Here is a 16161-nt window from a genome sequence, read left to right as displayed (position 1 = left end):
AAAATTAGAGTCCAGCGGAGGGCATCAAAAATGATTAGGGGTCTGGAACACATGACTTATGAGGAGAGGCTGAGGGAACTGGGATTGTTTAGTCTGCGGAAGAGAAGAATGAGGGGGGATTTGATAGCTGCTTTCAGCTACCTGAAAGGGGGTTCCAGAGAGGATGGCTCTAGACTGTTCTCAGTGGTAGCTGACGACAGAACAAGGAGTAATGGTCTCAAGTTGCAGTGGGGGAGGTTTAGGTTGGGTATTAGGAAAAACTTTTTCACTAGGAGGGTGGTGAAACACTGGAATGCATTACCTAGGGAGGTGGTGGAATCTCCTTCCTTAGATATCTTTAAGGTCAGGCTTGACAAAGCCCTGGCTGGGTTGATTTAGTTGGGGATTGGTCCTGCTTTGAGCAGGGGGTTGGACTAGTTGACCTCCTGAGGTCCCTTCCAACCCTGATATTCTATGATTCTATGAAAGTCGCACCCATTGTCATGGATACTCCTTCATTTTGGGGTGAATGTTAAGGCAGTTTTGGAAGTATCTCCCTCTTGTGAGGGAGATTGTGTTTCAATGAGATAATTAAAATAATCTTTTTATTTATTTATTTGCTTAAACTGTCCCTACTGACAGCTTTCTATACATCCACATGAAGACTTAGTGATCATCAGGAAGACAGATTCAGACCACTCAAGCAAACAGTATTTCCAGCCAGTCAAGTAGAGTCCACCGTAAAGCAAACTCTTAATTATTTTCTAGACCTTATGTCATCTCTCCCTTGTCCGCTAGGCCATAGGCATCGACTTCCTGAGTTCCCAGGGGGATGCTTGACCTCTGCTCCGTCCCAGGCCCCGCCCCCACTCCCACTCCACCGCTTCCCGCCCCTGCTCCTTCCCCTCTGGGGAACTAGCCCCAAATGAGAGAAATAGACAAAACTTCAAGAATGCATTCAGGGCAGCAGCCAACTGACCCGAGAGCAGCCAGTGGGCCATAGTGGAATAGCCATTGTCCCAAAGTCCATTGTTAATAAAATACTGTATCTTAATTTTCTTTCTTTTGGATGGCTGGATGTTGCTCTTCTCTTTCCCTGGCTTTGGTCAATAGATTAATTAACACTTCCTTGCCTGCATGTCACAAGCACACAAAATAACCCACTATCCTATGGGGGATAATGTTAACTAGTGAAACAAAAACTGCTAACAACCCAGAGCAGAAGGCACTCCTACAAACTGGTTGCAGGAAAGGGGAGAAAGCTCCCAGGGACACATATCATGTCTTTGCCAAATGGGACTAAAACTAATTCAGAGCATCGTAAGATTCAAATAAATAAATCTGCAGGCTAAAAGCTGTGCTGAGATCAGGCAGTCTCAAGCAGCATTAATGAAATGAAAACTATGATCACAGTAGGGTCTATGCGGTAATATGATCAGGCACCTGACTGGAGTTCCTGCAAAATACTATTTCCTAGCACTTGGTGACAGAACTTGGAAGCTGACACTTACTCCAGAGCATGAGCTGGACCTGGCAAAGGACATTTAGTAAGAGCACCCAGCAAGTCTGAGCCTGTAGCCTCTCAATATCATGGCAAGACCTGATTGTAGAAGAAAAGAAAGAATCTAAGAGGACGGGTGGAAAAGAGCAGTGACTTCTTCAGGGAAGAAGGAAACACTGCACTTTCATCTGTGTATGTGGCCATAGTATCTTGGTGTACCCTATGGCTAGTGGTTTTTGTCTTCCCAAGAGCAGTCCCGTGTTATGAATCCAGTTTTAAGAAAAGAGGACTCATGCACAGAGTGAGAGAAGCATGCATTATGGGTTTGCAGCAGCTATAGAGCTAGTGTGATGGGGTACAGTCCCCACACCGTTGAATGAGGTCAGGTAGGCCCAATCAGCCAATTAAGCTGGAAACACAGGAGATGTAGGCTGAGTGGAGGCCGCTAATTAGAAGGAAGCTTACCTGTGAGGGAACAGGGGGTGTCTGTCTATAAAGCCATGAGGCTGGAAACAGTATGAGAGGCAGCCTTCAGTCTCTCTCCCTGAGGCAAGGGAGAAGGAAGGGAAGCAAAGCTTAGAGGAGAGGAAAGGAAAGGAAAGTGATCAGGAACAGTCAGCATGGATTCACCAAGGGCAAGTCATGCCTGACTAATCTAATTGCCTTCTATGATGAGATAACTGGCTCTGTGGATGAAGGGAAAGCAGTGGACGTGTTGTTCCTTGACTTTAGCAAAGCTTTTGACACAGTCTCCCACCGTATTCTTGCCAGCAAGTTAAAGAAGTATGGGCTGGATGAATGGACTATAAGGTGGAGAGAAAGCTGGCTAGATTGTCGGGCTCAACGGGTAGTGACCAATGGCTCCATGTCTACTTGGCAGCCGCTATCAAGTGGAGCGCCCCAGGGGTTGGTTATGGGGCCGGTTTTGTTCAATATCTTCATCAATGATCTGGAGGATGGTGTGGATTGTACCCTCAGCAAGTTTGCAGATAACACTAAACTGGGAGGAGTGGCAGATACGCTGGAGGGTAGAGATAGGATACAGAGGGATCTAGACAAATTGGAGGATTGGGCCAAAAGAAATATGATGAGGTTCAACAAGGACAAGTGCAGAGTCCTGCCCTAAGGACGGAAGAATCCAATGCACGCTACAGACTAGGGACCGAATGGCTCAGCAGCAGTTCTGCAGAAAAGGACCTAGGGGTTACAGTGGACGAGAAGTTGGATACGAGTCAACAGTGTGCCCTTGTTGCCAAGAAGGCCAATGGCATTTTGGGATGTATAAGTAGGGGCATTGCGAGCAGATCGAGGGACGTGATCGTCCCCCTCTATTCGACATTGGTGAGGCCTCATCTGGAGTACTGTGTCCAGTTTTGGGCCCCACACTACAAGAAGGATGTGGAAAAATTAGAAAGAGTCCAGCGGAGGGCATCAAAAATGATTAGGGAACTGGAACACATGACTTATGAGGAGAGGCTGAGGGAACTGGGGATGTTTAGTCTGTGGAAGAGAAGAATGAGGGGGGATTTGATAGCTGCTTTCAACTACCTGAAAGGGGGTTCCAAAGAGGATGGCTCTAGACTGTTCTCAGTGGTAGCAGATGACAGAACAAGGAGTAATGGTTTCAAGTTGCAGTGGGGGCGGTTTAGGTTGGATATTAGGAAAAACTTTTTCACTACGAGGATGGTGAAACCCTGGAATGTGTTACCTAGGGAGGTGGTGGAATCTCCTTCCTTAGAAGTTTTTAAGCTCAGGCTTGACAAAGCCCTGGCTGGGATGATTTAATTGGGGATCGGTCCTGCTTTGAGCAGGGAGTTGGACTAGATGACCTCCTGAGGTCCCTTCCAACCCTGATATTCTATGATTCTATGATTCTAAAGCTAGGAAGGGTTTACTTAGTAGGCCTAAGGGAGAGGGGGCTGATGAAAAAGAAGCTTCAAGGAGCATGGTAGGCAGTCATCCAGGGGCAAGAGCAGTAAGATTGGTAAAGTCCCTGACCAGCTGCTTGCTATAGGGCCCTGGACTGGAACCCAGAGGAGATGGCAGGCCTGGGTTCTCCTACCATCCACTGCAGAGTGGTATTGCTAGGGGCAGTGAATAGGAAGACTGCTGGAGTCACTGTGGGCATGACACAGGGCAGCCGCATGCTGCTGGTGCAGAAGGACTTTGAAAGACTCCCTGGGAAGGGGAAATCATGGTGTAACCCAGCCAGAGGGCGGAGTCATGAAGCAGCTGTATTGCGACTCCGTGAGCGAGAGGAGAGCTGCAAGGGTGGAAGACCAGAAAGGGGGCACTGAACCGGGTGGAGCTAATCCCAGAACTGCCAGAAGGGGGCACCACCCAACAGTGAGTAGAGCGCCCTGTGACAGAGGGTTGTCATATTTGGGCCATATCCTCTTTTTCCCACTGCCCCAAGCATGAGCAAGGGTGGGTCTGTGTGAGATGAAAAGAGAAAAATCTCTCCCTCTAGGATGCTTCGTATCCACTGCTGAAGCCCTGAGGCTGAAGTAGCCTTTGCCGCTCTTGCATTTCTGCTCTGCGGGGATCAAATGGTTAGTGGATCTGAACATACCTGGGCTTGTCTTCCACTCCTCCTCCTATCCCATCCTATGTGGCGATGCGCAAGGTGTAGTGCCCAGAGGTGGGGACTCACTATGCTTTGGCAGAATCCCAGCTAGGACGGCATGAGTAAGAGCAATGGGATGAAATTCTTACGAACAGAAAATGGAGGCGATCAGGAGGAGACAAAGGTCTATTAGTCTCCAGGAGATGTGGTGCAAGCACCATCACCCTGGGACCTTTAAAACTAGTCTGGACAAAGCACTCCTGCATTGTAAGGGGGTGGACGAAGTGGCCTTAAGGGTCTTTTCATCGTCTAGCGTCTATGATTATACCTTCCATAGCAGTACTACTATATGGCGGGGTTGTTTTTTTTTTCTCACTATGTTGCTTTGCTTTGGTTGTCTTCTACCATCTCTCTGTTAAAATATTAAAACAAAAAATAATAGCTTTAACTTTCTGTAAAAAGTCACCATACAAATATTGGGGTGTTTCTGTCATTATGACACTCTTTCTGCCTTTGTTTCACTGGAATCAAAAGTAGCTGAACCTCAACTGTTGGGAATGGGCCACATCCACCCTGAATGAATTGGCCTTGTTAGCACTGACCGCCCCCCACTTGGCAAGGCAACTCACATCTTTTCATGTGCTGTATATTTATACCTGCTTACTGTATTTTTCACTCCATGCATCTGATAAAGTGGGTTTTAGCCCATGAAAGCTTATGCCCAAACAAATTTGTTAGTCTCTAAGGTGCCACAAGAACTCCTTGTTTTTGCTGATACAGACTAACACGGCTACCCCTCTGAAACTCAGTTGCTTTAGATATTCAGATAAATGAATATAGCCCTTCATTAATAAGGAGTGAGCATAGAGTGCTTATAACATGTCAGCAGCAGTCTAGGATTAATCTGTTCTTCGTTCTCAGAGGGCTGGTTTCGGGGGTTCCTCCAAGGACTGTATGTGCAGAAGGTTTATTGGTATTCTAGGGATCTCTCTCCCCTAACTAATGTATACAGAGGACGTGAGCTGATAATGACAAACACTCTGCCCTCCAAAGACCTCTGCCGCTGGCAAGAGGAAGTGGCCTGAAAGCAGCTGGACCTTGAAGACCTCTGCTGTCTGACCAGGTGGGGTAGCAGTTTGAGGAGCACAAAGTGATATCCTCAGAATATCTCAGTAGCGTGAGTCGGGGAAGGTGGAGGGTGTGTCTGCAGTGGCTTTTATCCAAGAACCTATGCGATCAGAGTGGGAGAAGAGATTAACAGTAGCCTCCTTCCAAAGATTCTTGCTATTCGGGGCTTAAGGCGAGCAAGGTGATATCAGCTGACCCTCAAGGATCCCTGCTTTGATGACCAGTAGTGGCTTCTCATGAGGCTCTCTGCCCCTGCAGAGCCTGGTGGCAAACACTACTTCTCATAGATTGTTCCCTGCTTCCCGCCAGGCTTCCATCTTTCACATCACAATTGGGTGCTGAAGTAATTAATGCAGTTCCACAAATGGGGGATGATGTCATCAAATAGCGAATAAGGAGCAGGAGCAGATGAACTCTGACAGTCAGATTCTGCCTTCAGTTACACTGGTGTGAATCTGGAATCATGCCATTAACTTCAACACATTTACTGTGCATTTACTTCACTGTGACTCAGATAAGAATCTGGCCCTATGAAAACAAAGATTTTTCTTTTTCCCCCAAGCCAAAGTATCTAGTAATAAAAGCTAAGGGAAACCTTTTTTTAACAAGCCCTGCAGGGACTCCACATTTTATAGTCCTGCATACTGAATCCTACTAGGGGGCTGCTGCACTGGTTTATGCCGTTATTGTAAAATACTGTCTTAATATTTTTATAAAGAGAAAAATACACTAACTCCCTGCCATGTCCGGAAACTATATATAACACAGGCAGAATTGTTTAGACTGGAACTGGACTGATCCTAATTCCACATCGGTGTAGCTCCAGCGGAGTTACTTTTTACACCAGCATCACTGAGATTATGATGAGGCCCAGCGTTGTTCTAAGTTTCCTATAAGCAAGACAATTTGTTTTCATGCATCACATTGGTGCCCTGCAGAGTTCAGCACAAGACCCATTTACTTAGGGATTTTTCTGATCTGGAGTGCTGCGAGGTGAGATTTGTTTGATAAATGATGGAGATGAGGACTGGAAGGGAGGGTTCAGATCTTTTCACCCTACAGAGTTACATTTTATATGTGGGTGTGTGATCTTTCACCAAATGCCAATGTGATCTATTCCAAATAAATTTCCACATAAATAAATATCAGTGGAATTAGCCAATGTTCTTGATAAGAGTTAATCTATTCCATCTGTCTTTTATAGGTTTCTAGGTAGGCTCTGTGCACTGCACAAAATTAAAGAGGAGAAAAGCTCAGAACAGAAAGGCATTTGTCTCTTTCTACCCTCCTGACTGAGGAGCAGTGTGAAAGATTTTTTTGTCTGCTTGGTTTATTTTTGAAGAGCATTGATTTTGAGGGAAGGCTTTACTGAAAAGGTCTCTATTACACTTTGATCAAGACAGTCAGGCTTTGGCTCAGTCTAGTCTCTTCCGACCATGAGTTCCATAGCTGGGTTCAGTTACTGAGGGTGTGTAGCATCCAGTGCTGTCTGGCCAGAATCTGAGCCTGTACAGCTGCACTGCCTGTGGGAAACACAGCTGTTTCAGGAGATCAGGAACAATAACGCAGTATCTGAAATAGCCAAGTCCCATTCCATTAAGGGCTTGGAAGAACAGGGTCATGGCCTATCTCAGTGGTGGGACAGACAGCTCTGTTGGTGCTAGATGTTATTCAAGTGCTGTGAATTGGGTCTAGGGGACCCCTTATCAGACTATCCTATGGCCCAATGGTCAGAGCACTCTCCTGAGAGCTGGCAGATCCCTGTTCAAATCCCTGTTACCCCTTGGGTGGAGAGGGAATTTGAACTGGGGGTCTTCCGCATCCTAGGTGAATACCCTACCACTGGGCTAAAAGTGATGAGGGAGCTCTTCCCTCCCCGAAACCCTGACCTCTAGCAAAAGCACCTAACTCCAAAGAGGGTTTCCAGTTGACAATTGCTAGCAGAGATAAGTGCATCCCTGAAGTCAAGACTTAGGTGCCTATCTCTGAGAGAGGGGTGGTGTTTAGTGTACACCGCTAAGTTGTATCTCCCCTTGTCTAGCTTAGGCAGCTTCCTGACTAGCATACTGGCTTTTATGAACGACAGTCGAAAGCACCTCTCTCCCCACTCATTGTATAGGGAGCCTAGGTGCCTAACTCAGGCTTTGTGAATCGCAGTGTGTTTCTGTGATTTTTTTTCTAGGCACCTAAGAACCTTTGTGCATCCAGGCCTGATTCTTTAATCAGCAACATGGGAATATGCTGTAGTAATGAAGCATAGGCTAATAAATCCAGGAGAGCTGGCTGTATTTCAAGGAATCCCTGTTGAGGTTACAGGGACAAACCATCCCGATGTGTCGAAAGAATAGTAAATATGGCAGGCGACCAGCTTGGCTTAATGGTGAAATCCTAGCGGATCTTAAACATAAAAAAGAAGCTTACAAGAAGTGGAAGGTTGGACATATGACCAGGGAAGAGTATAAAAATATTGCTCGGGCATGTAGGAATGAAATCAGGAGGGCCAAATCGCACCTGGAGCTGCAGCTAGCCAGAGATGTCAAGACTAACAAGAAGGGTTTCTTCAGGTGTGTTGGCAACAAGAAGAAAGCCAAGGAAAGTGTGGGCCCCTTACTGAATGAGGGAGGCAACCTAGTGACAGAGGATGTGGAAAAAGCTAATGTACTCAATGCTTTTTTTGCCTCTGTCTTCACTAACAAGGTCAGCTCCCAGACTGCTGCGCTGGGCATCACAACATGGGGAATAGATGGCCAGCCCTCTGTGGAGACAGAGGTGGTTAGGGACTATTTAGAAAAGCTGGACGTGCACAAGTCCATGGGGCCGGACGAGTTGCATCCGAGAGTGCTAAAGGAATTGGCGGCTGAGATTGCAGAGCCATTGGCCATTATCTTTGAAAACTCATGGCGAACGGGGGGAAGTCCCGGATGACAGGAAAAAGGCTAATGTAGTGCCAATCTTTAAAAAAGGGAAGAAGGAGGATCCTGGGAACTACAGGCCAGTCAGCCTCACCTCAGTCCCCGGAAAAATCATGGAGCAGGTCCTCAAAGAATCAATCCTGAAGCACTTACATGAGAGGAAAGTGATCAGGAACAGTCAGCATGGATTCACCAAGGGAAGGTCATGCCTGACTAATCTAATCTCCTTCTATGATGAGATTACTGGTTCTGTGGATAAAGGGAAAGCAGTGGATGTATTGTTTCTTGACTTTAGCAAAGCTTTTGACACGGTCTCACACCGTATTCTTGCCAGCAAGTTAAAGAAGTATGGGCTGGATGAATGCACTATAAGGTGGGTAGAAAGTTGGCTAGATTGTCGGGCTCAATGGGTAGTGATCAACGGCTCCATGTCTAGTTGGCAGCCGGTGTCAAGTGGAGTGCCCCAGGGGTCGGTCCTGGGGCCGGTTTTGTTCAATATCTTCATAAATGATCTGGAGGATGGTGTGGATTGCACTCTCAGCAAATTTGCGGATGATACTAAACTGGGAGGAGTGGTAGATACGCTGGAGGGCAGGGATAGGATACAGAGGGACCTAGACAAATTGGAGGATTGGGCCAAAAGAAATCTGATGAGGTTCAATAAGGATAAGTGCAGGGTCCTGCACTTAGGACGGAAGAACCCAATGCACAGCTACAGACTAGGGACCGAATGGCTAGGCAGCAGTTCTGCGGAAAAGGACCTAGGGGTTACAGTGGACGAGAAGCTGGATATGAGTCAGCAGTGTGCCCTTGTTGCCAAGAAGGCCAATGGCATTTTGGGATGTATAAGTAGGAGCATAGCCAGCAGATCGAGGGACGTGATCGTCCCCCTCTATTCGACGTTGGTGAGGCCTCATCTGGAGTACTGTGTCCAGTTTTGGGCCCCACACTACAAGAAGGATGTGGATAAATTGGAGAGAGTCCAGCAAAGGGCAACAAAAATGATTAGGGGTCTGGAACACATGACTTATGAGGAGAGGCTGAGGGAACTGGGATTGTTTAGTCTGCGGAAGAGAAGAATGAGGGGGGATTTGATAGCTGCTTTCAACTACCTGAAAGGGGGTTCCAGAGAGGATGGTTCTAGACTATTCTCAGTGGTAGAAGAGGACAGGACAAGGAGTAATGGTCTCAAGTTGCAGTGGGGGAGGTTTAGGTTGGATATTAGGAAAAACTTTTTCACTACGAGGGTGGTGAAACACTGAAATGCGTTACCTAGGGAGGTGGTAGAATCTCCTTCCTTAGAAGTTTTTAAGGTCAGGCTTGACAAAGCCCTGGCTGGGATGATTTAATTGGGGATCGGTCCTGCTTTGAGCAGGGGGTTGAACTAGATGACCTCCTGAGGTCCCTTCCAACCCCGATATACTATGATTCTATGATTCTATGAAATGTCACATGCTTAATTGGGACAATTTCTAAAAAATATACTCACCGCAATGCCTTTCAATAACTAGCTATGAATAAATGGCACACGTAATCCATTTAATTGGAACCTCTAGGCTGTCCATAAGTCTGCTCACAGGAGTTAACTGGTGGGAGTTGGTATTTAATAGGAGAAATTTCCTGGTGTAGGGCACTCTGTTCATTTTATTTTGCTTCTCTGCTTGATGAGAGTTGCCAAATGCATCACATTTGCCTTAATATTTTAAAAATGTTTTAATTCTCTGTATTATGGGTTGTGTTTAATTATTTTTGTTCAAGAAAACCTTCCTGAGACAGTTTTGTTTTGTACTTGGTAACACAAAATACAAGTTTACAACTCACTATAACAAATATTATAAACACTGACTTCAGTGGCATTTTTTCCTTTTACACCAGCAGAGAATTTTGCCCAGTAGTATGCATTGTTTCTGTCTTTAAACTCCAAGAACTGATAGGTTTACAAAGGAAGGATAATGAAACTAAATACCAGAGTTGTGGTGATAATTTGGTGTATACTCTGATGTAGCATAATCTTGATTATCCAAACACTCTGTTATCCCAAATAGGGTCACAACCTGCATGTCTATTAAGTACTGCAAATTACTTCATTATCAGAAACTTCAATTATTCAAACTTATTCATTATCTTTCATTATGTAACTAATAGTTTATAGGGGAAATTTAAGACCAAACTTGCTCAGAAATATAAGTTTTGAGGCGGGGAGGAGAAGGCCTTTGCAAAATCTAAAACCAACAGAAATATCTGCAGTGTCTTTGACCAAACATTAGGGCATGGTGCTAGTACAGGAGAATTAGAAAGTGAAACTGACCAGAAAAAAAAATGAAACTGACTAGTCTATTGTCCTTGTCCAATTTGAGAAAAGGCAAAAAACAAAACCAAACAGCATAAAAAGTGAAAGAATTGTGCAAAAACAATTTACTGTTCAGTTTTAATATATTAATGTATTATCAATAATATAGGTAATGACATTCTTTTGGAAAAGAAATACCATTGCTAACCACACCACCTCCCGATATCCAGTCAATGACAGCATTTCAATGTGAAATGCCTAGAGTGGCAGTTTTCAAACTGTGGATTGGGATCCCAAAGTTGAGTCCCTTTTTAATGCGGTCGTCAGGGCTGACGTTAGACTTCCTGGGGCCTGTGGTCAAAGCCAAAGCCCAAGCCCCGCTACCTGGGACCCAAGATGAAGCCTGAGGGCTTTGGCTTTGCTCAACCCCCATGGGGCATCAGGGTTCAGGCTTCGGTCCTCCCCCTGTGGTCATGTAGTAACTTTAGTTGTCAGAAGGGGCTCATGGTGCAGTGAAGCTTGAGAACCCCTGGCCTAGATTTGCCTGTACTAGCAGAACTAGTGGAAGGTTGGACATATGACCAGGGAAGAGTATAAAAATATTGCTCGGGCATGTAGGAATGAAATTAGGAGGACCAAATCGCACCTGGAGCTGCAGCTAGCCAGAGATGTCAAGAGTAACAAGAAGGGTTTCTTCAGGTATGTTGGCAACAAGAAGAAAGCCAAGGAAAGTGTGGGCCCCTTACTGAATGAGGGAGGCAACCTAGTGACAGAGGATGTGGAAAAAGCTAATGTACTCAATGCTTTTTTTGCCTCTGTTTTCACTAACAAGGTCAGCTCCCAGACTGCTGCGCTGGGCATCACAAAATGGGGAAGAGATGGCCAGCCCTCTGTGGAGACAGAGGTGGTTAGGGACTATTTAGAAAAGCTGGACGTGCACAAGTCCATGGGGCCGGACGAGTTGCATCCGAGAGTGCTGAAGGAATTGGCGGCTGTGATTGCAGAGCCATTGGCCATTATCTTTGAAAACTCGTGGCGAACCGGGGAAGTCCCGGATGACTGGAAAAAGGCTAATGTAGTGCCAATCTTTAAAAAAGGGAAGAAGGAGGATCCTGGGAACTACAGGCCAGTCAGCCTCACTTCAGTCCCTGGAAAAATCATGGAGCAGGTCCTCAAAGAATCAATCCTGAAGCACTTGCATGAGAGGAAAGTGATCACGAACAGCCAGCATGGATTCACCAAGGGAAGGTCATGCCTGACTAATCTAATCGCCTTTTATGATGAGATTACTGGTTCTGTGGATGAAGGGAAAGCAGTGGATGTATTGTTTCTTGACTTTAGCAAAGCTTTTGACACGGTCTCCCACAGTATTCTTGTCAGCAAGTTAAGGAAGTATGGGCTGGATGAATGCACTACAAGGTGGGTAGAAAGCTGGCTAGATTGTCGGGCTCAACGGGTAGTGATCAATGGCTCCATATCTAGTTGGCAGCCGGTATCAAGTGGAGTACCCCAAGGGTCGGTCCTGGGGCCGGTTTTGTTCAATATCTTCATAAATGATCTGGAGGATGGTGTGGATTGCACTCTCAGCAAATTTGCGGATGATACTAAACTGGGAGGAGTGGTAGATACGCTGGAGGGGAGGGATAGGATACAGAAAGACCTAGACAAATTGGAGGATTGGGCCAAAAGAAATCTGATGAGGTTCAATAAGGATAAGTGCAGGGTCCTGCACTTAGGACGGAAGAACCCAATGCACAGCTACCGACTAGGGACCGAATGGCTAGGCAGCAGTTCTGCAGAAAAGGATCTAGGGGTGACAGTGGACGAGAAGCTGGATATGAGTCAGCAGTGTGCCCTTGTTGCCAAGAAGGCCAATGGCATTTTGGGATGTATAAGTAGGGGCATTGCGAGCAGATCGAGGGACGTGATCGTTCCCCTCTATTCGACATTGGTGAGGCCTCATCTGGAGTACTGTGTCCAGTTTTGGGCCCCACACTTCAAGAAGGATGTGGATAAATTGGAGAGAGTCCAGCGAAGGGCAACAAAAATGATTAGGGGACTGGAACACATGAGTTATGAGGAGAGGCTGAGAGAGCTGGGATTGTTTAGTCTGCAGAAGAGAAGAATGAGGGGGGATTTGATAGCTGCTTTCAACTACCTGAAAGGGGGTTCCAAAGAGGATGGCTCTAGACTGTTCTCAATGGTAGCAGATGACAGAACGAGGAGTAATGGTCTCAAGTTGCAGTGGGGGAGGTTTAGATTGGTATTAGGAAAAACTTTTTCACTAAGAGGGTGGTGAAACACTGGAATGCGTTACCTAGGGAGGTGGTAGAATCTCCTTCCTTAGAGGTTTTTAAGGTCAGGCTTGTCAAAGCCCTGGCTGGGATGATTTAACTGGGAATTGGTCCTGCTTTGAGCAGGGGGTTGGACTAGATGACCTTCTGGGGTCCCTTCCAACCCTGATATTCTATGATTCTATGAACTCATTTGCGTTTACCTTTGGGCTCCAGTCCGTTGGAGTTAAAATGCATCCTCTTCTGGCACTCAGTGCAACTCATCAGGAACCTGGTCACAGCTTCTCTTGGAAGGAAAGCATAGGTCTCTGCAATCTGGGAAAACAATGAGATGTCTGTGTATCCTCGATAAGAGAGACTGCTTAACGCACAGAACCTGAGTGATCACAGGCCTTGTCCCACTTCACCTTGCTCAGCATAGGAAAGAACAGTATTAACTCAGAGTGAGATACTCCTTTAAAGCCCTAGCCTGTGAAGTGCACAGTGTGTCCTTATCGCCATAATGGTTACTGGTGGAGCACAGCACCTCTCAGGAGGTGCTCTGCATATCACAGGATAAGGCCAATAGTGACCTCAGATGACAAAAACAGACCTCTGGACTTCCCATACAGCTGACACTCCTATGCCATCTCCTATAATTACGCCTACAGGAAAGGCTGAGAACAGTGTAGCTGTAAGTTCTTAAACTCAGTGAGAGTGAGGTCTCTGAGGTTCTTGTTCAGTTAGCATTGTTAATTACCATTATACCGGTAATTGGAAGAATCCATTACTCTTTTTAGGGGAAGTTCTGTCTTTTCCACACTGAAAATCTTCTATTAACATTTTGTATTTCAATGACACATTTTATTGAGGAAACAGAAGACACTTACAAATATTAATGAATTAAATTTCTTAATACCTCTGAGGTAGGTATGAGTTACCCCTGTTTTACAGATAAGGAAACAAGGGTACAGAAAAGCTAAGGTCAAACTTTGGTGCCTAAAGTTAAGCACCTATATCCATATTTAGGCACCCAAATATGCAGCCTGATTGTGAAGCTGGGCACCCACTACTCTGAGCTGCAGCAGGTGGCTCAGCACCTCTGAAAATCTATATTTGAACCTTTTGATAGATTTTTAAGGCCAGAAGAAACCATTAGATTATCTAGTCTGACCTTCTGGATAACACAGGCCAAAGAGTTTCATCAAGTTACCCCTGTATTGAGCCCAATAACTTCTGTTTGACTAGAGCATCTTTTCCATAAAGGCATCCAATCTTGATGTGAAGGTAGCAAGAGATGGAGAATCCACCACCTCCCTGGGGACTTTGTTCAAAGGATTAATGACCTTCACTGTTTGGTCCAAATGATGTATCCTAGCAAGGGAGTAGAGGAGTCCGGAAGAGAACCCAGGAAGTCCTGGCTCCTGGTCTCATGCTCTAATCAGTGGAAACGCTCCTTCTATTTTGTTTTGCTAAGGAAAATGGAAAACACTTAAAAAGCCATAGAGACAAGGTAGATGAGGTGATCTCTTTTACTGGACCAACTTCTGTTGGTGAAAGACAAGGTCCAACCTGAAGAGCTCTGTGTAAGCTCGAAAGTGTGTCTCTTCCACCAACAGAAGTTGGTTCAATAAAAGATAATATTCTGGGACCAACACGGCTCCAACAACACTGCAAATACCTTAAAAATCCAAACATTTTATATCCCTTAGGTAAGGTGAGAGGGGTGAAGTGTGAACATGTTGAAAAAGAGAAAAAAGTCTCTTAGAGCAAAGGGGGCAGTATTTTGGTTGATATTTTGGATTTCTGCAAGCTAAAGTTATCATGGGGAAGAGAGACATTTATCTCCACTAAGTGGCAGCATAACCCCAGTTTTGGACGCATGCTAATAGCAGATGGATGGAAAGTTCAGACAGGGATCTTGTCCCAAAGCTTCAAACTGGGGACACAGAGCCTGGATCGCATGGGATTTGCCTTCAGTCTCTCTAGACAAAGACCAATCTCACCATATCTTTTATGGCTGAATAAGTGTCTTTGGTTTTCAAGGAGTCTGTTAGACATTCAGTCATCAGGAACTCTCCACAAAAGGACTAAAATTCAGGCACATGAAGAATGCTGCTGGAAAACATGAGTATCTGTGAACTGCCCCTTAGCCATGCCTGTAGGACTATGACCAGTTCCCACCTCTCATGGTGTCTGCTGCAAATTTCAGCTAATTTTAGTGATACAATTGTTATTTCTCAGCTGATTTGATGCTCTGCAGAGCAGACAGCTTTCTTGATGAGTTATCTCCCATCCAAATTCCCTTTCTGATTGCCTCTCTCTGGAGGTCATGGACAAGGGCAAACTCTCCAGTGACTCTCTGATTAGAGATGGTGGAGAGAGTGTGTCCCCTGCTATTTCTCTGAGTCTTCTGGAGTTGCCCATCCAGACAGAACCCTTTGTGCATCAAGCCACCAGGATCTGAAGCTATATTTAATATAAAGTATTTCACATTCCAAACCTGGCAGCAAATGAATTCTAGGGCAGCGTGATGGGGTACAAGAGAGGACAGACAGTCGAGTCCTGCCAGGTCAGAAGGGGATACACACTGTTAATGTGATGATCTCAGCTCAGGAGGGAATCTGAGGGGTGGAGCATGGAGCTATCTGACTGCTGTTAGCAGGCCTGGGAAAACAGACGTATTCAGCCTGGTCCCCTGAGGCTGTGCAGTGCACAGATTAGTACTCCAGAGAGCTGAATTGAAGGAATTAGGGGAGGGTCAGAGCGGTCTGCTGTGGAAATGAGCAGAAAGTTTCTGAATTACAATCATGCTGGTGGAGTTGCCCTCCTTAATGACAGAGAGGTCATCTGCCTCCAGCCAGAGAGCATCACTGCATACAATCACACTGCAGGCCCTGCTCTACTGCAGGGACACAAGCAATGGGGACATGAGATGTACACAGAGCTCTCTGCTCCTCAGTAGGGGCTCCAGCAGCACACAGGTCCTGTAGAGGGACTGGGCTCCACCATAGGCACTCAAGGGGTGTGCAGAGCCCTGTGGAGCCTGCAGTCTGGAGCAGGGGACAAGAGCATACTCAGCAGCCTGTATCCCTGTGGGGACTCAAGTAGCATGCAGAGCCCTGCATGATCCCAAGCAGAAGGCAAGCTCATTGCAGGGACCAGGGCAGCATGTACAGCCTAGTGGAGTCTCAAGCATGAGCCTGAAGGGTGCATACAGCAGAGAACAAGCTGCTGCTGCATGGCCAGTCCTAACAAAGAAGGAATTTTCCAAGTGGCCAGGTCCTCAGGCCTCCAGGATTCAACACACCAGCAGGAACTTGGAGAGTGAATTCCATGCTCCATGTACAAGAAACAGGACACACATACTTGTGTTAAAAGAATATGGAGAGGAAGGAGAAATATTAACGTTTGCTAAACACACTTCTGGACAAATTCATTCCTGGTCTAAGCCTTCAGGCTGCATAGACAGAAACATGGCGCTCTGTTCTCTAGGCAGCACTTTACGAAAT

The 16161-nt window shown here is 45.9% G+C and overlaps 1 protein-coding gene across 1 annotated transcript in view; it reads right to left on the bottom strand.

The window, feature by feature from the left end:
* NOL4L (nucleolar protein 4 like) overlaps window positions 1-16161 on the bottom strand; it is a 106174-nt gene that overhangs the window by 66626 nt on the left and 23387 nt on the right. The window contains exon 3 of the mRNA XM_073308637.2: window positions 12874-12985. Within this exon, the coding sequence (XP_073164738.1) occupies window positions 12874-12985 (112 nt within the window). The remainder of the gene's footprint in view (window positions 1-12873; window positions 12986-16161) is intronic.

The sequence above is a fragment of the Lepidochelys kempii genome, chromosome 13 (assembly GCF_965140285.1).
Source record: "Lepidochelys kempii isolate rLepKem1 chromosome 13, rLepKem1.hap1, whole genome shotgun sequence".
Classification (NCBI taxonomy): domain Eukaryota; kingdom Metazoa; phylum Chordata; order Testudines; family Cheloniidae; genus Lepidochelys; species Lepidochelys kempii.
This window is presented reverse-complemented; position numbering and strand designations above follow the sequence as displayed.